The 24,559-nt window shown below is 41.6% G+C and overlaps 1 protein-coding gene across 10 annotated transcripts in view; it reads right to left on the bottom strand.

Moving 5' to 3' along the window:
- Positions 1 to 24,559, bottom strand: part of nek1 (NIMA-related kinase 1) — a 164,749-nt gene that overhangs the window by 76,475 nt on the left and 63,715 nt on the right. For 6 of the 10 annotated variants that reach the window (XM_048527489.2, XM_048527490.2, XM_059644881.1 and 3 more), the window contains 3 exons: positions 17,927 to 18,029; positions 7,952 to 8,035; positions 600 to 683 (listed from right to left, as the gene is read on the bottom strand). In XM_048527489.2, coding sequence (XP_048383446.2) covers positions 600 to 683; positions 7,952 to 8,035; positions 17,927 to 18,029 — 271 coding nt within the window. Of the gene's footprint in view, positions 1 to 599; positions 684 to 7,950; positions 8,036 to 17,926; positions 18,030 to 24,559 lie in introns of those variants that run through there. The other 4 variants (XM_048527492.2, XM_059644882.1, XM_048527496.2 and 1 more) reach the window with 2 other exon arrangements.

The raw sequence follows: 24,559 nt of genomic DNA, 5'->3' as shown, positions 1-24,559 counted from the left end.
TGGCGTGCTAAGCTACCTAAACAACATATGTGGTCAACAAGAATCCGTTTCATTCTTGAGTGCTGAGGGGGTGGGGGGGCGGCGAGGGGAGGAGATAGAGTGGGGAGAGGACTGTGTGTGTGTGTGGGAGGGAAAAAGAGAGAGGGGGAGGGTGAGACAGTCAACATGGTCAATAAAAATTCACAGCATGTGGGTGTTTTTGGATGGGCCGGTACTGATTGCCTACTCCCAATTGTTCTCAAGAGGCTGGGAGTGGCTTGCTATCTTCTTGAACTGCTGCAGTCCTTGGGGAAGTCAATATATACAAAGTGCTTAAAAGGGTTTTGGAAAGAGGGAACCATTCAATCTTAGAGTTATTCAGGAAAACATGGTTTAATACAACCGCAAAAAATGTGCTATACATTTACTATCAAGCCTTTCCAAAGGTTTACTTCAAGAGTTTTTAAGCTGTTCATTTTCAAGAGTCAGCATGTTAGTTAATAATTTATCTGCTTTCCAGATTTAAATTCCAAATGGCCATGTTAAGAAAAAAAATTAACGAAGCCATTACAGACAGCAACTGAAACAGCAACTTCCAAGAAGTAGTAATAAAAGCATACCTTCTCTCCTCTGAGTTTCGCTTTAATTTCTTGTCGTTCATTGAAGTTCTGAAGTCGTATTTGTCGGAGTCTTGCCAAGTACTCCTAATGACATGAACACATATTACTCCAGCACACGAATCTCCACAACTTTAAAAATAAGTTACTCCGTTTCCTTACGACTTTTTTTCACATTAAAACAAAACCTTTCAAACCATAATTGACAATATAAAAGGCAGGACGGGAATATTGTGAACTTATTTGATTACTGCTGAAATATGTGACTTGCTTTTGTATTTTCAATTCCTCTGGTCCACGAGGGCCACTTGAGTTCAACATATTTTTCTTGTAACATTGACAAATGTAAATGGGTCAAAGAACCCACTGCAATTTATGATGATTGTCCTTCTTATTCAGCCCCCTCCTACAGGAACAAGTGGTCAAAAAAACAGAGCTTCACCCTACTGATCCAAAGGAATTGAATCTTCAAAAATTAAAAGGGGCTACCATTTTCAGTCCAACTGAGAAATTTTTTTACAAATCCAAACGGATCTGGCTAAGAGATGTACGCATCAGCAACACTGGTACTTGAACCCATTATGAGAAGCAATACATTGTCTTCTTCAACACTTCCAGGCGTTTGCTGATCTTATGTACATGCTAACTTGGATATCAATCAAATAAGTCTCAGTATATAGGTACATTAAAAAATTCAACTCAAAAACCTTGCAAAAGGTCTCCAGTTTTACTTTCTGTATCAGAATAAGTTACAAATTGACAATAAGATTTTCATTTGTGCATTCATGCATGAACTAAGAGATGTCCACTAATTTCTAATTATATCTTTAGAAATTCAAGCATTTGATATATTCTGTCTGCGTGTCATTTTTTACAATGGAGTCCGACATTCAAACAGTTTAAGGTAATTTTGATTGAAAAAGTGAGAGGAGGCAGAAAGTTAAATCATACAAAATAGGAACAGCAGTTATGTACCACCAACACTTAGAAGAAAGGAATCAGCCAAGTATCTCCAGATCACCAAACACCAATGCAAAGCCACTGAAGCATTCGACTATTTATCAAAAACGTAAGTACAAATTTAAAAAAGAGCACTGAGACAAGTACATAAAAACAAAATAAAAATGCAGCGAGCAATTGAAAACAAACCCAAAGAATATGTATTTTTAAAAGAAAATCTGAACTTTCACTTGTAGACACTTTCTCAATGGCATACTGATAAACTTCATAGCAAAGTGAATAGGCCATCTGGCTAAGAAAGCATTGGCCAGTCTTGTAGCAATGCTCTCCGTATCTCTCAGTGCCATTAAATTCGAGTCATCAACGGTACTCCTTCTCAAAGCTTTAATTGACTCAGCATTGACATCCCTTGCTAATGCGGTTTGCATTTTTATCAATCTACATTTGAAGAAGTCTTTTGAAATTTACTGTTCAGCAGCTTCACAGAAACTCTAAGATTACATTCATTTGCTTTGACATCCACACACCCATTAGGCAGAAGCCATTCCCCATCTGTTCAGTTACCAAGGATTTTGATCATTTGAACAGCTTTGTAGAATCATATAGTCATAGAGTCATATAGCATGGAAAAAGGCCCTGCGGTCCAACCAGTACATGCTTACTATGTTCTCAAACTAAACTAGTCCCACCTGTCTGTGCTTGGCCTATATCCTTCAGAACCTTCCCTACTCATTAACGTACCCAATGTCTTTTGAATGTTGTAACTGTACTTGCATCCACCACTTCCTCTGGCAGTTCATTGCACACACAGACTACACAGTGTAAAAAAACTGGCCCGTTATGCCCTTTTTAAAAACTTTCTCCTCCCACCTTAAAAATTATGTCCCCTGGTTTTGAACTCCCCCACCTGAGGGAAAAGATCCTTGTCATTCACCTTATTTATACCCCTCATGATTTTAAAAACCTCGGTAGGGTCACACTTCCACCTCCAATGAAAAAAGACCCAGCCTATGCAGCCTCTCTTTATAAATCAAACCTTCCACTAACATCCTGGTAAATCTCTTCTGAACCCTTTTCAGCTTAATAAAATCCTTCCTATAACAGGGTGACCAGAACTGCGCACACTACTCCAGAAGAGGCTTCATCAACATCCTGTAAAATCTGAACATGACGGACCAATTCCTTATTCAAAGGTCTGAGCAAAGAAGGCAAGCATGCTAAATGGCTTCTTAACCACCTTTCTACTGGTAATGTAAATTCCTGAAAATTATCAAACTGTGCCCCTATAAGATTACCGATGGATTACTCCTTCAGGGCCTCACCTCCAGGGAATAGCACCTAAATTTTCAGACCAGGTCTGTAGTTTGTACTCATTGTAGTTTACAAAAGGGGAAGGCAATGGCTGAATGGTATTATCACTGGACTATTAATCCAGAGACCCAGATAATGTTCTGGGGACCTGGGTTCAAATCCTGCCACGGCAGATGGTGAAATTTGAATTCACTGAATATCTGGAATTAAGAGTCTAATGATGACCATGAATCCATTGTTGATCGTCAGAAAAACCCATCTGGTTCACTAATGTCCTTTAGGGAAGGAAACTGCCATCCTCACCTGGTCTGGACTACACGTGATTCCAGGCACAACAGTAATGTGGTTGACTCTGAACCTCAGGTCAGACTCTGAACTGCCCTCTGGGCAAAAAAAAAATTGCTGCCTGGCCTCGTCCTGTGAAAGAAGAAAGGGAGAAATCCTCTACCCCGTGGATTCAGGTTATTTGGCTCATCCAGTCCACTGTGAGTGTCTCATCCAAATCCACACCCCCCCCCAACCTATCCCTGTAACCCTGCACTTCCCATGGCTAATCCGTCTAGACTGCACATCCCTGGACACTGTGGGCAATTTAGCATGGCCAATCCACGTAACCCAAACGTCTTTGAACAGTCGAAGGAAATCCACGTAGGGAATGTGTAAACTCCACACACAGTCGCCAGACGGTGGAATCAAACCCGGGTTCCTGAAGCTGTGAGGCAGCAGTGCTAACCACTGAGCCACTATACCACCTTTTACTTGCTGTATTTTATATATTCCAAATCTTAAGATTAAACCCAGCACCCAGAGTCTCCAGATATGTTTTCTGAATGTGGGTTAATGTCTAAGATTCAAGTGACTGGATGACAAAAATATTTTGCTCATCTATCCCACTGGGCTTCAAAAACATTTTAATATCAAATTGGGCAATAGATAGGCTCACACTCACGTTGATCAGTAGTCATTTTAGCCCTCTCTTACCCCCAGAGTCCTACTGAAATTTTCTGCTATATCATAATTCCCTTCCCTCGAGTTTACTATCAACTGATATAAACTCCTTGATGCCCAAATAAACTGTAAAGTCAGAGTTCCAGCTCCAGCAATAACCAGTAAGCAATATTACTTCAGAGATAATGGGAACTGCAGATGCTGGAGAATCCAAGATAACAAAGTGTGAGGCTGGATGAACACAGCAGGCCAAGCAGCATCTCAGGAGCACAAAAGCTGACATTTCGGGCCTAGACCCTTCATCAGAGAGGGGGATGGGGTGAAGGTTCTGGAATAAATAGGGAGAGAGGGGGAGGCGGACCGAAGATGGAGAGAAACGAAGATAGGTGGAGAGAGTATAGGTGGAGAGGTAGGGAGGGGATAGGTCAGGTCAAGGGGGTGGGATGAGGTTAGCGGGTAGGAAATAGAGGTGTGGCTTGAGCTGGGGGGGATAGGTGAGAGGAAGAACAGGTTAGGGAGGCGGGGACGAGCTGGGCTGGTTTTGGGATGCAGTGGGGGGAGGGGAGATTTTGAAGCTTGTGAAATCCACATTGATACCATTGGGCTGCAGGGTTCCCAAGCGGAATACGAGTTGCTGTTCCTGCAACCTTCGGGTGGCATCATTGTGGCACTGCAGGGGGCCCAGGATGGATATGTTGTCTAAGGAATGTGAGGGGGGAGTTAAAATGGTTCACGACTGGGAGGTGCAGTTATTTATTGCGAACCGAGCGGAGGTGTTCTGCAAAGCGGTCCCCAAGCCTCTGCTTGGTTTCCCCAATGTAGAGGGAGCCACAACAGGTACAGTGGATGCAGTATACCACATTATTACTACAGCAATGTTACTTCACACTGGCTGTCGTTCTCAGAATGGCTTCATAATCCAATTCTACTTCCGCACCAAATTCCTGTTTCAATCAAAGCTCTACCTCATTCCATGCTTTTCAACCTTGATTTTTTTTTAAAATCCCCAATAGAAAGTCACAAGTAACTCAAACATTTACCTGACTCCAAAGTGATTAAAATGTCATTTTTCATAAGCTAAAGTTTACCTAATTGGTCTGACTGAAAATACAGGATTGTGCAAGAAACTGCTGAAACTCTCTCAAAATAAAACTGGAGTGTTTTGATGGCCTTACATCTACTCACATGACAAGGGTAACATTGGGACTTCAATGCCTCGAGTTCTCCTCTGTTTGCAATGAGAGTGATATCAGGGATATCAACAGGGAGGTGAAGATAACTTGCAAAGAAATTTGTAAGGCTGGGGATATGCAGCCTCTACTTATTTTAATTCCAGAGTATCACAATCATATTATGCTCCAATTCCTGCCTGGGAACAAACCAACAGTCTGGTCAGTGACAGGAAGAGTTAACTAAAGATCCAAAGGTCTGCAGTGACTGGATGGATGGGAATGAACAGGCACCAAATTATGTCTGGTACCTTTCAGGTAATACTGGTTAGCTCCAGTAACTGTCAGGGCAAGCTGATGTAATATCATTGGACTAGTAATCCAGAGGCCTAGGCTATGCTCTGGAACATGGGTTCAAAGCCCACCACTGTAGCTGGTGGAATTTAAGTCCAGTTTGTTAAATCTGGTATTGAAAGTGACTTTCAGAATGGTGACGGTGACAACTCTCATCAATTAGAGCAAAAACTCACCTAGCCAATGCGGGACAATTTAGGAACTCTAATCTATTCTCCTGATTTCTTGGTCTCTGTTGCATCAGCTATGATGACAAGGTGACCTGCCAAATCAGTGCTTCTGATAGGTCTTTATCCTCTTCTTTTCCTTTGCGTCACGGTTGTTGGTGCTTGCGACCCATGTCCTTTCCATTTCATGCTTTCACCCTTAAGGGTATAGCCTGAAACGTCCTAAGATGTGCTCCCAAGATGCTGCTTGGCCTGCTGTGTTCATCCAGCTCCACACTTTCTTATCACTATCTCCATAATACCGTAGTCTAGGCCTCAAATCATCCCCACCACCTTTAATGCATCAACTTCCCTTAATGCACAACAAAACTGTAATACAATACTTTGTATGCATGCAATTTTGAGAGAGGGCTGAAGTACGTTTTATTCCAAATCTAAAAAATGAAACTCAAAATTAGAAACTGAACATTTTTTGCCCCCACTATGTTTTGATTACATTTCTGCAGGGTAGCCAATGGCTTTGAACTCCCACTCATCCCACCAACTGATTTTGTCTAGTCGACCTGTAGAGTTATTCCTCTCCTGTCCATTACTGAAAAGGATGGGATGGATGTTATCTCATCTCTGTCAATGTAATTCATTATTTATGTCTCTGTCAAGACTCTCCTATTTAAGTCCACTTTCATCAACTGAAAGGACACAGGAGATTCAGTTTGACACCTTCCTGTAAGGCCAAAGTGCAATAACCAAGTTGGGAATGGTTGAATTAAACCAGGGTGCTGTAACTCCCCACAAGGCATTCTAATACTCCAGTACATTACAGGTTCACAAGCATTTGACAATGGGTGGAGTAGAAATTAGGATTTACATGGCACTTCCATAACCTCAGCGCATCGAAAACGAAATCACAGCTGAAGTAGTGTATTTTGAAGTTCAGCCACCATTGCAGCGAAAGGAAATTCAGAAGCAATTTTTGACACAGCAAGGTCACTCAAACATCTATCAGATAAATTATCATATTGAACTCTATTCAGCATATCCATCGAGAGGTAACTATGGGCAGAAACATTGGACGAATCTTCTCCTAAACTGTGGCATAGATCTTCTGTGTCCGCCTGAAGAGGCAGAGAGGAACTCAACCTAATTTTCATTAAAAAAAATGGCACCTCCAACAGACGCTGCTGCACTAAGATGTGTCAGTCTTGACTTGTATTCAAATTTCATGTCTGCGGTTCTTAAAATTATAACTTTCTACCGGACGTGTTACCACTGAGCCCAAACTAACATATCCTATTCCACACGTTGTTAATTCTAGCTTTATTTTACATAACTCAAGTAGACAAAACATAAATAACGCAAATAAAACGTTCGCATGAACATCACTTCTCAAAAATCAATGTTATAAATAATTATTTTTGTTTTCTCAACATTTCCATGAAAGATTTAGCTGAGGAATGCATTTCTTGGACTAAGCACCATTTAGTAGGTCTCATCAGTCTTGGGAGGGTGTGGAAACTGAAATCACTGCAGAACAATGAAAACCAAGCCCAATTCTTGCCTGATCCAACATCAATACAAACAGGCATTTCCAACTGTTATCATAATACACCAGTCATGGGCGCAGCCCTGGCAAAATTTCTCCTCTTCAAACTGAAGGTACTGAGGACAATTCCAACTTTCATACTACCATTGCTGTCCAAGATCCACTAACTCAGCAGAGTGGGAGAATTGGAAGTAAAGCCTTGCTGGTCTGCATACCAGGTACTCACTGGTTGTGCTTATTAAAAATACACCTGGATTGTTAAAAGCACAGGCTTGGCAAAGTTAATGAGGCCAACAAGGTCTGTATATGAAATTAATTTCTCCCACAATTCATTTAAGTTTTACTTTGTCAAGACAGAGACAGTTTGAGGCAGCATCTCCCTTCCAGTCTCCTCATACTAGTCTCAACACATCGATGATCATCGCCATAAACTTCAATAATTTATTCACTCACTGTGGTAAATTGTCACTTTTACGTTTCCTATTGTGATAGAGAATATTCTATCATTGACGATGAAGGCATGGTTCTAGAATGATGGATCCTGGTTATTGTATCTATACATGTTCATCATCAGAAGCTCCTTGAAGGCAGTTCATCAGGAAGTCATCAACTTCATTACTCAAAACAAAAAAGGGGCAACCGCAACTGAAAAGGGAGAACAGTGAAAGACCTCCTTCCACTTCCCTGTACACTTGTAGCACTTCAAAAATATACCGTCATTACAGCAAATATTCTTGTGCATTAAAAAGCCCAAATTAATTCTTAGAATACAGGCATACAAGGGAAGGAGGGAGATCCTCCTGATGACTGGACTGTATGTTTAAATAGCATTCACACTGGCAAACCAGTCCAGAAAAACATGCCACTGGCATTATGAAGATGAGAAACATGCAGGCCTCCTACCTCTTCTTCCTTGCTTCTGGATTTTCCTCTTCCTGTTGAAATGGACCTGCCTCCATAGATAGCTGCCAGGTTTTGCAGGATCCCCTGTTTACCATTCAATGGGTTACATTTAAGAAATTGAGGCGTATGCAAAAAATAAGTGCACGCCAAAACACAAATTCAATATTATGTGGTCATTGAACACTAAAATGTCGTTTTATACTTTCAGCATGGAATTAAAACAACAATATCACTGTTTCCATAAGAATGCTACCAATCTTTGTAAAAATGTGTTTTAAAACCAATAGCATCAAATTAATATTTACTTCAATGTTTGGTAAAATTTCAAGAACCTTGAAGATTAAGATTTTAAACCTACATGATAAAAAGCACAACTACTAATTCTCAGAATAATGGGCTCAAATAAAAAATCATCTTCAAGCATATTAAATCCAAAATGACAGATCATCTGCCACCCTAATGAGTTAGGGCAGGATTCTCCAAACCTAACAGAAACATAAAATAACAACTGGAGTAAGCCATTCAGCCCTTCAAGCTACTCCGCCATTCAATGTGACCAATGGTTGATCATCTTACTGTGTACTCTGCTCGTACTCTTGCCCCATATCCTTTGATCCTTTTAGCACTAAGAATGCAAGAACCTGCAGCAGAATCAGGCACTTCAGCTCCTCAAGCCTGCTCTGCCATTTAATACAATCACAGCTGACTTCATCTTGACTTCAACTCCATTTTCCTGCCTGCGTGCCACAACCCTTTGACACTAAAAATTCAGTCGATCTCTTCCTCAAATTTATTCGATGACCCAGTGTTTGCCGTACTTCGGCATAGTGAATTCCAGAGAATCAAAATCTTTTAAGAACAGTGATTCCTCTAACCCCACTTTAAATCTGCTGTTCCTTAGCCTGAAAGTATGACGTCTCATTCAAGTTTGGCCCACCATTGGTAACATCTGCTCAACAATTACTTTGTCAATCCCTTTTAGCATCTGATATACCTCAATTGGATCTTCTTTGAGCTTTCCAAATTCTAGTGAGTATAGGCCTAAACCACTCTCTCCTCATAAGCTTTTTATCTCTGGAATAAATCTGGCGCACCTTCACCAAACGGGCTCCACTGCAATTACATCCTTCCTAAAGTAAGGGGATCAGAACTCTATGCAGTGCTACAGATATGGACTCACCAATGTCTTGAATAGTTTCAATAACATTTCCCTGCATTTATACTCCCTTCTTGCAGCAATAAAAGCCAAAATTTCATTTGCTCTCCCTATTACCTATTGTATCAGCCTTCCAGCTTTCTGTGAATTTTGAACAAAGGCATTCAGAACATTCTGCACTGAAGCATTTAAGTTTCTCTCGAGATAAGAAGCTGCTGTTTTCTTATTCTCTGAACTGTGCTAAGCCAGTCATTTCCCTGAAGGTAATGAAGTCTAGAACCTCTACTCCTTTATGTCAAATTTGCTGACATTTAGCAATTTGACTAATTGTTCAGTTAAACCCAATGAATAGTTATCAGCTTTTTTGAAGCAGTCAATAACAGTACACACCACCCAGATATGCTGCACAGCACCACTTTGTACCAGCAGGCATAAATCCACATCATAAATATGCAAAGCTAAGCTGGCTTCCTGGTGGACCCACAGCACAAGGGATCAGAGTCTCACTGGTTAGTATCACACTATCCCTAATGCACATTATTATAAGCTTGGTGTCACATTGGTGTATGAAATCTATGTAAAAATAGTGGAACGCAAGTGCTGGATTTGATTGATAAGATCACGGCAATTGTTACAAAATATGGAGTGCAAACACCAAGTATAAAAATAGCAAATGGAGAAGGGAAAAAAAAAAGAGGTGGTGTAAAGATAATGTCACTGGACTTGTATTCCAGAAGCCCAGGCTAATGTCTGAAGGATATAGCTTCAAATCACCACAGTAGCTCGTGAAATTCAAAATTAATGCATCCCAACACTGGGCCAGGAGGTTGGGATTCAAGTCCCACCTGCCCCGGGTTTGCATCACAACATGTCTGAACAGGCTGACTTAGAAATATGCTAGGCACATAACTTGACATTCGTCCACATTATATTCCATTGGCCTTGTTCTTGCCCACTCCATAGCCTGTATCCCTCTGCAATATATCAGCCAAGAAATTTAATGTTTAGCACCTTACGTCATTGTTGAATGCCTGCATGTACAGAATGGTGATCCAAGTTTCTGCAGTTACAGCGCCATCAGGCGGAGGTTCATGTGCTTGATTGAGGGGTGCGATAAAGGGGGAGTGGAAAAAGAAGAAAATTAGATACAATTACCATAATTTCTATTTTAGGGATTTGCATTTTGGGCTATCAAGTACAATTGGAATTGGGAACAAAAACAAAGTTGCTGGAAAAGCTCAGCAAGTCTGGCAGCATCTATGAAGGAAAAAACAGAGTTAACGTTTCAGTTCCGGTGATCCTTCCTTTCACCAGACCCATAGACCATAAGACCATAAGGCACAGGAGTGGAAGTAAGGCCATTCGGCCCATCGAGTCCACTCCGACATTTAATCATGGCTGATGGGCATTTCAACTCCACTTCCCTGCACCCTCCCCATACCCCTCGATTCCTTGTGAGATCAAGGATTTCTCAATCTCCGCCTAGAAGATATTTAACATCCTAGCCTCCACTGCGCTCTGTGGCAATGACCCGAAACGTTAACTCTGTTTTTCCCTTCACAGATGCTGCCAGACTTGCTGAGCTTCTCCAGCAACTTTGTTTTTGTTCCCAATTTACAGCATCCACAGTTTTTGATTTTTACAAATGGAATTGGATTTGGATGAAAGACCTTCTTCTCATACCCCATTACTATCATTGAAAATTCACCAGAATATCGATTAATATAAAGCATTTAAACGATTGAGAGACATCGGATATACTTGGGTTGTTTTCTTTAGTGCAGAAAGGGCTGAGGCAGGACCTGGGCTGACAGGTTTAAGATTTTGAGCAGTATGGACAACGTGGATAGGAAGCAGCTGTTCCCCTTAGTCGTGAGGTCAATAAGAGGGCACCATAACTTTAAAAGGTTAAAGACAGGAGATTTAGAGAGGATTTGACAATTTTTTCTTCCCCAGCACATGGGTTGTTGGAATCTGAAATGCACTGCCTGAGATGGTAGTTGAGGTGGGACAGCTCAACCTTTAAAAAGTACTTGGATGAACACTTGAAACATCATAACATTTAAGGCTATGGGTCTAGTGCAGGGAAGTGCAACCAGTACAGATTTTGTGTTAAGTTTCGGCAGTACAGACTTGATGGGCCCAAGAATTTCTTATGGACGCCTGATCCTAGCTCTCAGTTTGGAGCCATATCTATCTGGCCTTACATCCCAGATGATATTGCTTCACTTGTGTCACAGACTACACTGTGACTTACACGGTGATCCATGTTGCCTGGTGCTCCCTGAAATACCTTGCTCCTGATAGTGTAAATTCATGTAGCATCAATGCACATGGTTCTACTCTCTTCATGAACAGTTTGCTGCTGCGATTCATGACTAGATCCAGGATCATGTTTTCAATCCGAATGCAGCTCTGGCAAATTGGTCATCCATAGGAACAGCATCCCTCCTTGTACATGATTCCTACATTTCACACCTTAATCCAATCCATCCAAATATACAATTTCTTCCCTATCCTTATACCTCGCATCCGTTAAGCAACAGAGCAAATTCACCATTCTATTCAAGCAGAGGTGTATGTGCACAGGATGCCACCTCTTCAACGACTGCATTTCACAGGCACGGTGTCAGAACATGTGGGCTCAGGATCTCCACGCAGGTCTTGACACTGGGATCCCAAAGCTCGAGGAAATCCAGCTCAGAGTCTCAATGGCATTGGAAATGAAGCAGGGCATAAGCAGGCAATGTTTTCGAGCTGAAAATGGTGGTTTAGTCTCCGAACATGGAAAAGTGGAAGAGAAGACTAATCGGCCCTCAAGGCGTGGTCCACTACTTTGTAAAATCATGGTTGTTTGGATAGCGGCCTCAACTCCACTTTCCACCCATCCTTTAGTCAAGAATTTAACATGGACTTAAAAATATTCATGGATGTCATCTCTACTGTGCTACATCTCTACAGTTCCACAAACTCCCGACCCTCAGAGAATGGGGATGTCATCTGTAATAAACAGGAGACCCTTATTTTTAAAAATTCTACTGCCTAGTTTCAGGTATTTTTAATCAAACCATTTGGATATATTATGATACACCTCGGCAGCAGGTAGGATGTGCACCCAGATCTTTTGGTTGAGAGCAAGGACATCATAAAAGCCCCTTCCCTACATTCCAGTTTTCTTGTTAAGTACAAATTTGATGCCCAGCTGAAGTCAAAGCATTACAGCTAGGTAACTCACTGTCATTTTGAAGTTCTGTAATTACAGCCGACAGTACCAAATTTTTGGTGCAGAGATTCTGAACTTCAACTGTTAAATGTCAAGCCAGATGAAGTCCTGGAATACATATTGCTGTGGAGTGGACAAGTACAAGGAAAGCACAGCAACAATTATGAAGCTAAATCTGATATTCGCATTGCACAGGCAGACAGCATACCACCTCCATTAGGTGAGAAACTAACCAACAATCCCAAACATTCAAGGTCAAGAGTAGAATGAATTACTCTCTATTTGTCTCGATTGATTTCAACAAGTTCAATACCATCGAGGTCAAACTTACCCAATTAAAGGCACCAGATCCACAAATATTGAGTCACTCCAACACCAATGCTCAATGGCAGCAGTGTGTACCTTCTACAAGATATATTACAGAAACTGATCAAAGGTCCTTGGATAGCACCTTCCAAACACACAAGTACTTCCATCTAGAAGGACAAGGGCAGCAAATATTTGGGAATACCAGACGTGCAGGTCATTTCTAGTCACACACTATTCTCTCATAGATTCTTATCATCGTTTCTTTGTCGCTGGCGTGTCAGAATCCTGGAACTCCCTCCCTAATGATAATGAGCATGAAATTATGCATGTCCTTATACCCAAGGTTAACGGTGGCTCAAGTAGAAAGTTCACTATATTTTGAGGGCAGTCTGGAGTGGAGAATAAATGCAAACAATGCCGGGATTTGTGTAGAAATGCAAAATGTCTGGTCAATGGCAATATACAGGATGTTAATGTTGGAAGCTTCAGCAATGGCAACATCATGAAAATATTCATTTGCTCTTCTACACATTAGCATTTTTTACAAATCCACCTCAGGGTAAAATATGGGTAAAGTCACCATCGTCACAGGGGACCAGAGGGGTGCTCTCTCATTAAAGCAAGTGATGACTGGTTTGGTTTCACTGGAGATCACCATCCGACTGGCAAGGGATGAGATTGAGAAGATTGGGCCTTCATGGTAACCTCAGTCAGTTCAGTATGGTATGTCAGAGGGTACTGTGCCGCAAACCAATACCTTAAGACTGCCATCACCACACAAACCCGAGTTTATTTGTTGACAAAGCAATGGTTGAAAAGTAGAAGAAAACCCACGAGTATGATAAAGAAAGTAAAAAAGTAGCACACTCAGGTTTTATGATAACATACTTTATGTAACCAAGTTTAAATGTAAAGATTTGTTTCACACTTTCTTTGCACAGCTAACAATGGATTGGATTGGAACTTTCCTGTGAGTTAATGATGCCATCGTGCACAAAAGTGACACAAAGTGTATAGCAATACTCAGAATCTATTGCAAGCATTTTATCATCATGTGTAAATTACAACACAGACTAATGATTTTTAAAAAACTGCATAAATTTCTGCCAAATATGAACAAAAAATCTACTTAAATGTACCAGCATAAATACAACTGCTTCGCCACGTGGTTACAGAATCTTTAAGATTGGAGAATTTGGTGCTCAGTGGTGTCTAAACTAAAATACAAATTTACACATAGATTACGTAAGAAACTCACAGTTCAATCACCTTCCTGTCATAATCAAGCTAGTGATGTTAACAGTTGGAATGGGAAATCAGTAAGTTACTGAAAAATTAGCCAAGACGACTATTTGTTTATAATTTAGCAACTGAAAATAAAATCAAGTATGTTTCATGCAAAATGCAAATTTTCCTAAGTATTAAATGTAGACAGTCCAATATTTAAAATGGAAATATTTGCAAGGCAGAAAACAGAAAATGCTATATTTCGCTTTACGAAACAAGACAGTCAAATGTCTCTCCGGTGTTTCCAAATTTGACACGGCAGTCGCCTGTTCAAGTAACTACCACTTGAAAATTAGCTACAGTATTATTACAGAACACGGTGAATGCTCAAATGCTCATGGTAAAGGCAGTAATTCACAGTTCAGTGATCATCCACTCAAAATAATATGAGACTTGTTAACATGCAGGAAGAAAAAGAAAACCTGAAAAATGTTTTGAGCCGCATTCTAAACTGTGATTATTCAATGTCTTTTGCACAAGGTCAGAACTCACACAACATCAGTTTTATTTGAAAACACAAGCTGCACTCATTCTTCAGGCCTTAGTGAAGGAGGTAGTATCAGACAAAATTTATAAAAGATCACACCATTGATGAGATAACAAGGTGCAGAGCTGGATGAACACAGCAGGCCAGGCAGCATCAAAGGAGCAAGAAGGCTGACGTTTCGGGCCTAGACCCTTCTTCAGAATGAAGGCCTAGGCCCGAAATGTCAGCTTTCCTGCTTCTCTGATGCTGCCTGGCCTGCTGTGTTTATCTAACTCTACACCTTGTTATCTCATATTGTCTAGCATCTGCAGTTCCTACTATCTCTGACATCACTGATGAGGATGTATTTGGCTAGCACTACTGCCTCACAGCACCAGGGACCCGGGTTCGATTCCAACCTCAGGTGACTGTCTGTGTGGAGTTAGCACATTCTCCCCGTGTCTGCGAGGGTTTCCTCCGGGCGCTCCGGTTTCCTCGCACAGTCCAAAGATGTGCAGGCTAGGTGGATTGGCCATGCTAAATTGCCCATAGTGTTCAGGGGTGTATGGGTTATAGGGGGATGGGTCTGGGTGGGATGCTTCAAGGGGTGGTGTGGACTTGTTGGGCCGAAGCGCCTGTATCCACACTGTAGGGAATCTAATCTAATCTAAACAAACCCAAGATGTTGTTAAGTCTTTGATCAGTTATAAGGTTTTAATTGATTAATATGTATATGTAAATCCCCAAATTCCTCTCAAACCACTGTCCTGAGAAAACTAAAAGTTTTATCAGCTGTAAAGAAGTGACACTTTAGGTCAAACAATGCATGTTAGAGATGAGACCTTGCTTAGAATCTGTGTTTTAGCTTGGAGTCAGACTGGTTTTATTTCTAAAGTAGGAATTTATACAACCCCATATTGACTCACTGTCCATAAACTGTTTGCTTTTTGAACAAAATATATCTGCAAATACAAACGCACCCCACAGGTGTGTGTGTGTGTGTGTGTGTGTGTGTGTGTGTGTGTGTGTGTGTGTGTGTGTGTGTGTGTGTGTGTGTGTGTACGCGCACGAGAACTGAGACAGAGAGGCAGAGACAGAGACACAGAGACACAGAGACACAGAGACACAGAGACACAGAGACACAGAGACACAGAGACACAGAGACACAGAGACAGTACACATGCATGTGAGAGACAATAATTGTTCAAATCACAAAAGCCACAGCAGTACATGCAGTTTTGGAGAGAATAAACATTAATCCTAAAATGTCCCAGATAAAATCAATGTTGCTATTCTGTTTTAAAAAAGGTAGAATTGTTGGAAATAGTCTGCAGATCAAGCAGCACCCATAAAGAGAAACAGAGTGAATGTTTCATGACAAGATTATATACACAAGATGATATCAGAGGAGTGAGCTATTAAATCCCTCAAGCCTGCTCCGCAATTCAGTAGGGTCAGGGTTGATCTGATTGTAGCCTCGTGTCTGCTTTCTCACTTACCCCTGATAACTTCATATCATTATTAGTCAATCCATCTATTTCTGCCTCGAAGCATTATAAATGGTGTTGCTCTGGGAAAGGGAGAGCTCCAAAGGCTTGTGGCCATTGCAGAAAATATTCTCATTTTAGTATGGAAAGCCCTCCATTTTTAACCTGAGTTCCTAGCCCATCATTAAGGAGGTACATGTTAATTGCTTCTTTCCACAGATCCTGCCTGACATGCCTGATCATTTAAGACTTTTTTGTTTGTATTTCAGAATTCGAGCGTTTGTTTATTTTTGCTTTTGTAAAAGTTTGTCAGAGCTACTAAAAATCTTAGTAAAGTTCTAACGAAGACTTAAAATGTTCTTTTCTCCCATAAAAGCAGCTCAAATATTTGAACTTAAAGTTTCTGGGTTTTGAATTCTATCGGAGGTCACATTTGTCTGCTGTGATGACAGAATTTGTCTGTGTGTGCCAGAGGTAGCACAATTAAAGCTCTTAGTTCAAAATTAAAGTTGACGCAACACCAAGGTAATATTACATACCCTCAATTGTTTTTTCTTAATCTGCACTTAAAGCGAAGTAATGCATTTTAGAATGACAGTACAGAACCTGATCACACTTGCATTTCACCAAATGAGTCCAACTCAGACTCTTCAAAATCGAGGTGTGCACTCCCAGAGACTACGAGATTTTACATATCTTAAAAAGTAACCACACATTCTTGCAACATTTAAGTAAGCACTGAACAAGTATTGATGTCAAACTAGAAATCCAATGAACCCTCCACCACACGTTGTCAAAATTGACTGGCAATACAATGGAGGGAGGCTGCTTTCCTTGCGTCACACATATTATTACACTTGATTAAAAAAGTACAGGACTCCAGGGAACCCTGCTCTATCCTTTAAGCCAGAATGAATATTGCTGCTTTCTGTTGTGTGTCACTCAGCCAATTTTGAATCCTTACAAAACATAGAAACCAGGGACTGGTAAATCGGCCATTTGGCCCATTAAGTCTGTTCCACCATTCAGTAAGGTCACTGCTAATCAGTTTTGGCTTTTAAATTTCAAATTTCTAATGACTGCTAATAACCTCTGAAATCTGTGCCAAACAAAAATCTAACTCTGTGTTAAGAATACTCAACAACCCTGCCTCCCCTGCATTCTGAGATAGACAGTTCTGAAATCTGAAGTGTCTATATGCTGCTGCTGTCTCTCTTATTCCATGAGTTCTAACACTGATGGCAAGTGTACTTTGTAATACTTAATCAAACACTTCTGGAATTCCATGTATATGACATGAACTGCATTGCTCTCATCAGTCATCAAACTCATGTTAACAAAAAAAAGTCAAATTTTAAAGATCATTTTCTGAAGAAGGGTCTAGGCCCGAAACGTCAGCCTTCCTGCTCCTCTGATGCTGCTTGGACTGCTGTGTTCATCCAGCTGTGCACCTTGTTATCTCAAATTTAGATAAACATGTCTTGCCCTCCACAAATCTTGTTTTTCTTTAGTTAACCCATGATCATGAGAAAGACTTATTTTGTCTCAGGCTATCATTTCTAAAAATTTTTTTTAAACACCAAAGCTTGAATCAACACCCTGTAGTTGATGGGTTTAGAGACGTAACTATTTTTGAATGAGGTTGTGACATTTGAAATTGTACAGTGCTCCATCACCACCCACATTTCCCCCATCCCCTGTCCTTGTATCTAAAGGAACACCAGAAACTTATGGCCAATGCCTCTGCAGTTTCCACCATTACATCTCTCAGCATCCACAGATGCAACCCATCAAGGCCTGGTGGCTCCAACCTCAAAATAAAGCTAGCCTTGTTAATGCATCCCCCTCATCAACTTTTAGTCTACCTGGTGTCTCAATGACCACCTCTTTCAAAATGAAGAGCACCACGGCTCTGTCGCTGAGCAATGGATTAAAACTGTAAATGTAAAAAGTCTATGCAAATAGTGGCATGCACCAACATTATACAATCAGCCCACTGTGCCTCACTCAACAGTTTCAAAACAAAACTGAAGCAAACATTTCTTACCAAGTGTCCTTCACCACGTGCTTTATTCTGTAATGCTTCCCGCTTTCGTTGCCAAAATTCTTCTACTTGCTTTGCCCTTTCTGCAGCTGCATAGCCTCGCTGCCTGGAAGAATAGATAGCAAGACTTCAAACAAATAAACACTTTCACAAGAAGCTTTTTTTTAAAATTTGGAGTTCTCCAGAATTGCAAATAAACAGAAATGCCCTCACACTTATAGCAGTTCAAGTACAAACAAATACTTGCATGAAAAGTAAATGAATGTCATGGAAATTGTCAGCCAGGTTGTTCACAAAGTTACAACATTGTTTAAAAAGAAACCAGGAGTGCCATGGTGTTAGTGTTGATACAGGCCAAACTGGAAAGAGGAGGAGGATTCCTGATGAAACAACTCCCTACTCCGTTAGCTGAATTATAACAATTCAAGAAACCAAGTGTTTTTCCCCATAATAAATCTGATATTGATTTACTGTTGTCTTTAATGGAATATATTCCGGCCATAGCCCTTTAACAAGGTAGATGGCTGGATGACATAACTGCATACATTTATATAATGAATAATGAACAGACTTCAATTTTAGTGAGGCAGTGTCAATTCGACGGAGTTTCAGGGACTGCTCGACTTCTAAAAGCAAAAACTTTTAAATCATTAGATCCGGAGGGGTCATGACAGGGTGGATGTGGAGATATTTCCTCTTAGGGGAGAGTCCAGAAGTAGGATTTAAAAATAGTCACCCATTTAAAACAGAGATGAGGAGAAATATTTTCGCAAAGGGTTGAAAATTTTTGAAACTCTGGTTCCACTGCCTTTTTAGGAAGAGAGTCTTTGAATATTTTGAAGGTAGAGGTGGAGGGCTTGTTAATAAGGAAGAGGATCAAAGGTTATCAAGGTTTGCAGGAGGTTAATTTGTTGATCGATGGCAGAGCAAGATCCAGCGTTCAAATATCCTACTCTTGCTCCTCGTTCGTATGTTTGTGTATTCAAATACAAGAGATGTGCAAAATGTTTATGGGTAACTGACCATTTGTAAATGTTTTGAGTTTCTCCCTTAATGCACAGTTTGCACAGAATTCAAGTTCAGCATTGGTACTCTCATGTCAACAGTATTAAGTGTAACTCAATCAACCATCCATTAGTCTAACAGGAAATATTCTGGTCTTGGAGGTGAAGCATCAGAATTTGGAAATCCCACCTACAAAAACCATACTTCACAATCTCCAAATCAAATTAGACTAACAGTCATGGCCATTGGCTTAGAAACACTTACAGTGCATTTTACAAATAAGTTGCTGGCACAAGATGCAGGTGAGAGATTGGCATAGTCATGTGCCATAAAGCAAGAAGCTCACCCTCTTAACTGACGATTATTGGCCAGCATGACGAGGTATCTGGCTTCACCTGCACTAAACTGCAAGTCGATACATCATTAATGTGAGCATTCTACCTCTGGTTGGAGGAAAAGCTGGAAGAAACAGAAGTCTGGAAGGTAATCTGTAAGCATCCGGCTAGATGCCATGTGAGGGTGTGTTCCACGTGTTCTTGATCAGATCCACTGACATCAAGCCAGTGTTCTTCTCTGATCACTGCTTTCTGCAGGCCAACCAATGGGCCACAAGGGAACATAAAAATTCAACGTGAAACTGTTGACCCCTGAACACATTGAGGAGCTCAAAGAGAATGACAAGTTGGAGAACCAAGAAGTCCCTCTTCAAATTTCCAACAGGCTGGTGGGAAACAGTCATGGGAGACATTAAGAGGTTCTTGATTGTCAAAAGGTGTTCAGAAGGGAAAACTGTTTCAAACTCCAGAAAACCATGCAGAACCCTACTCCTGCTGCACATGAGGTGGCAGGGCAGGGGGGGGGGGGGGGGGGGGTGTGGTCGATGTCATGGAGGATCTCCAGGAGGTAAACAGGAAACAAACCTCACTCTGTCCTTCAGAGGCCTCCAAGATAATTTTTGGGTCCGAGATCCGCATCGTGCAGCCGGATGAAACGTGCTTGTATTTCTTCTTCCAGTAGGTGCAGAGGGGGAGTTCTGTGATCAGCAACCTGAAGGAAGGAGGAGGCTCAGTAACAACATCTCATCTGACATCCTGAGGATCTGCAAATCCTTTTATGCCGCACTGTATGACGTGAAGCCCACAAACAACATGGTTGTATTTAACTCTGTGGGGCTTGATTAGCCAGGACCTGCTGGAGGTGTATGGCAGTATGCTTCTGGCAGGTAGCATGTGCAAATCCATGAGGAAAGGTAACATGACTCATCTGCCAGTGTAAGTGAAACAGGGAGGAAATTAGAAATTGGCGAATAATTTCTCTGCTGAATGCAATTACAAAATCAAAAAGGTCATTGCCAACTGGGCCAGGTCTGCTCTGGGATCGGTGATTCAACCCAACCAAACCTGTGCTGTGCTGAGCAGGAGATCTGAGAGCCTCACACTCCTCAAGGATATGACTGCCTACAGGTGGGGCAGGTTTGGGGTGGACAACTGCCTCATCAGCCTGGACCAGGAGAAGGCCTTTGACAGGATATTACACACCTACATGTGGGACTTGCTCTCCAAAATGGGCTTTGGGAAAGGAATCCACGAGTGGATCCAACTGCTCTACATCAACATCGTTAGTGCAGTCTCAATCAATGGAAGGGAATCAGAAAGCTTCCTGATTAGATCTGCAGTCAGGCAGGTCTGCCCACTCTCTCCTGCCTTGTGTGTGTGTTACATAGAGCCTTTTGCTCAATGCATCAGGAAAGATGCCAGCCTGAGGGGGTGACTATTCAAGTCAGTGGAGGCCTGCAGGTCAAAGCCTAGCGTGTAGATAGATGGTGCATTTGTTTACGACTCAGATCTGCTGTTGGTGCGCAGACTCATGAGCATCTGCAACCACTTCGAACTGGCATCAGCGCCACGGTAAACAAAGGCAAAAGCAAGGCCATGTTCTTTGAAAACGGGGCTGACCAATCCTTTATCCCCTTCACTGTCAGGACAGATTACTTGAAGGTGCTGGGAATACGGTTTGGAGGAGCTGGGGTGTATGCAACAACTTGGGATGAGTGCATCACCAAGGTGAGGCAGAAACTGGGCTTTAGGAACACCGCTCCCTCTCCCTTGGAGGTAAAAACCTGGTCATTAGGTGTGAGGCACTCTGTGTTGTTGCATGTGGCACAGGTTTGGTCCATTTCCAGAACCTGTGCCGCTGCAGTCACCCAAACCATCTTCCACTTCGTCTGAACGCTGGAGGTCTAAGAATGGACACATCTGTGGGGAGATCATGTACAAAGTTCTGGATGGGGTATGGGGTTTGACGGCATAATATACCCAGTGCTGGCCTCATTCAGATGAACACTTCCATGTTGGCTACATCAAGCTGTTCATTGACGCTCAGTATGAAAACACCAACTGTTACTTTGTACTGAAGTTCTCCCTATCTCGAGTGTAGCAACGGATGGGACTACCCTCATGGTCGCAAAATGTTCCAAGTAGTTGGACCGTTTTGTATGACCTGGCCTTTGTGGATAAATTTGCAAAGAGAAACACCTTTGGCCTCAAGTTCATCAGGAAGTGGTCAGCACAGTGTTCTTGAGACACAACGGAAAAAGGAGAGGATGGATCCTGTTGGGTTGTTCCCAGAGTAGACTGTCAAAGTCATTTGGTAGAATACCTCACCACCAAGCTTTCAAAGCACCAAGACATTGCTTGGCTGATACTGAGAAGGGCTCCACCTGTGATATCCTTAATGTACGGCCAGAATCTCTGTGCCACCACACACTGCCCTCGAAGCGGCTGTGGGAGGTAAAGACGGTCACATCTCCTTTTTGCAATGTGCCTTTGCTAAGGAATTCTGGAGAAAGATGCAATGCTTTTTGTTGAGTTACGTCCCAAGCAGCTCTATGACGCATGACTCCGTGCTCTACGGTCTGTTCCCTGGGACACACACCAAGAAAAACCATCAACTGTGTCTAGGGGACAATCAACCTGGTGAAAGATGCTTTTTTGTCTGCCTAAAACTTGCTGGTCTTCCAGAACGAAGAGTTGACCTCAACTGTGTTTTGCAGATTGTCCTGACTCTTGGAATGTGCCAATGTGCTAAGCTTGGGTCAGTTGTGGGGAAAAACCACTGTCTAAGGTCTTTCTGCCCAAGTTAAATAGGGATTCATTCAGGTATCAGACCTTCCCAGTGTCTTAAATGTATGTAAATGGATTCTTGCAGAAGTAAGAAATGCCTTGGGTTTGTTTTATTCTACATATATAAGACTATGTATAGAAACAAACTGCTCCCGTGACTGTGTATGTAAGAGATTTTTATGAATAAAGTTTATTTTTGAAATATGCTAAGGTAAGTGCTAAGAGAGCAAGTGTACATCCCTCAGCTGCAGCCTGGTTCAGTCCATGAGCTGGGTGCTTGCTCCTGTGCGCAAAGCGTCCTTGCAGCAGCATTGCACTGAGAGCCATCGATACGTTCCAGAGTGCAGCCTTAACATGCCGAAGCATACTGTACATGGATTGGATGTGTACTATGACGGTTCAGAAATAGAAAAAAAAAGTGCCGAATTCTCTGGTCATGGGGATGTGAGCCGTTGTTACCCATACAGAGTGCCGAGATGGTCGTGCCTGGTGTCGAACATGAAGATCTAGAGGATCAAGCAGCAAGCTACAGCAGTCAGTTATTTGTGCAGACTTTCATGTCAGGAAATCTCAGCTTTTAGTTTCTAACTGGCAGGTGGAAGAATAGGAAACTGCATATGAAGCAAGATTAGATAATAGGGCAACAACTAGCGACAGTTGTGGTTACAAGGTTTCTTGCCACTCAAATGGTGAGAAACATGTCTCGACATTCGGAACATCACTGGAAAATTAAATTTGTTGTTGATGTTGAGAAAAGCCTTGCTCAACTGCGCACACAAGCCTGTCAACTTTCTCACAATACCCCATGTTCTTCAGGGCCTTCCACGCAACATCAGTCAATCAAAACAGGAGGGTTTCGCGCTTGCGCACTTCAGCTCCACATGAATCAAAGCATTTGCCAACTGAGTTGTCCCATTCAAGTTTTTAACCCTTGCTCATGTTCAAGAAATTAGTTGATGCAGTGTCAGCAGAAGTATTACAAATACTGGCACTCTGAGAAAATGTGCTAAAGTTTGATCTCAAGGACAGTTTGACGATTTCCTGTTAAATTTCAATAAGATTGAAAACTGAAGCCTTACTCCAGGGAGCAAGTATATGGGCGAGGATGATATCCATGTGCTGCTTAGAAAGAATGCTAAATTATGGAAGGTGCCACCACTAATGTTTGCCATTAAATGGCTATATTATCTGTCCTTACGTGCTATTATTAAAAGGAAAATATGGCGTGCTCCATTATCCTAGACAAGGTTTCTCCCCTCACCCAACATCTTATCTATGACCAGATCAGGGGCTGGAACTGGTTATTTAGCCCTTCATGTTTGCTATGTCATTCAATAAAAGGCCTGATTGATCTGACTGCAACTTCAAATTCACGTTCCATCCAGCCTGAAAACCGTTCAACCCCTTGCTTAATATGTATCTACATACCTTGGCTTTATCAATACTCAAGGACTCTGTTTCCACCACTGTTTCAGGACAGACATCCCAAAGACTGATTATCCTCAGGAACAAAACACAAACCTAATCTCTGTTTTAAATGGGAGATCCCCTATGCTTACACTATCCCATAACAGAATTAGCCCCTACACATCTAACATGTCAAGACCCTCAGGATTTTACATGCTTCAATCAAACCCATCATCATATGCTGCAAACATGTCTTATTGCTGTTTGCAGAATCTTGCTACTTGCAAATTGGTTCGGTATATGTTGACTTGGACAGTCAACTGCCATTAAAACAACTTAATACACCCAAATGCGTATTTGAGGTATTTCTGAGATATGGTGATGAATGAGAGGGGAAAATAAAACTACAGATGCTAGACATTTGAAACAAATAAAAAAGAAGTTCTGGAGAAACTCAGCAGTTTTGGAAGCATCTGTGGGTTAAAAAAAAAAGCAGAATTAGCAGAGTCCTATGATCCTTGATCAGAACTGAGTCCTCTTTCTTTGTGTTAGAGAAATACAAACTTTTTATGAAAATATTACCCACCACATGTCTTCATAATCAGTTCTGACACTATTCAGAATAGTCTGCATTAATCTCCATTATACAGGACAGTAGACAATAGACAATAGGTGCAGGAGTAAGCCATTCGGCCCTTCGAGCCAGCACCACCATTCATTATGATCATGGCTGATCATCCACAATCAGTATCCTGTTCCTGCCTTATCCCCATAACCCTTGATTCCACTATCTTTAAGAGCTCTACCCATCTCTTTCTTGAAAGTATCCAGAGTGTTAGCCCTCCACAGCCTTTGGGGGGCAGAGCATTCCATATATCCACCACTCTCTGGGTGAAGAAGTTTTTCCTCAACTCTGTTCTAAATGGCCGACCCCTTATTTTTAAACTGTGTCCTCTGGTTCTGGACTCACCCATCAGCGGAAAAATGCTTCCTGCCTCCAGATTGTCCAATCCCTTAATAATCTTATACGCCTCAATCAGATCCCCTCTCATCCTTCTAAACTCAAGAGTATACAAGCCCAGTCGCTCCAATCTTTCAACAT

Source organism: Stegostoma tigrinum, chromosome 3, assembly GCF_030684315.1.
Source record: "Stegostoma tigrinum isolate sSteTig4 chromosome 3, sSteTig4.hap1, whole genome shotgun sequence".
In the NCBI taxonomy this organism is placed as follows: domain Eukaryota; kingdom Metazoa; phylum Chordata; class Chondrichthyes; order Orectolobiformes; family Stegostomatidae; genus Stegostoma; species Stegostoma tigrinum.
This window is presented reverse-complemented; position numbering and strand designations above follow the sequence as displayed.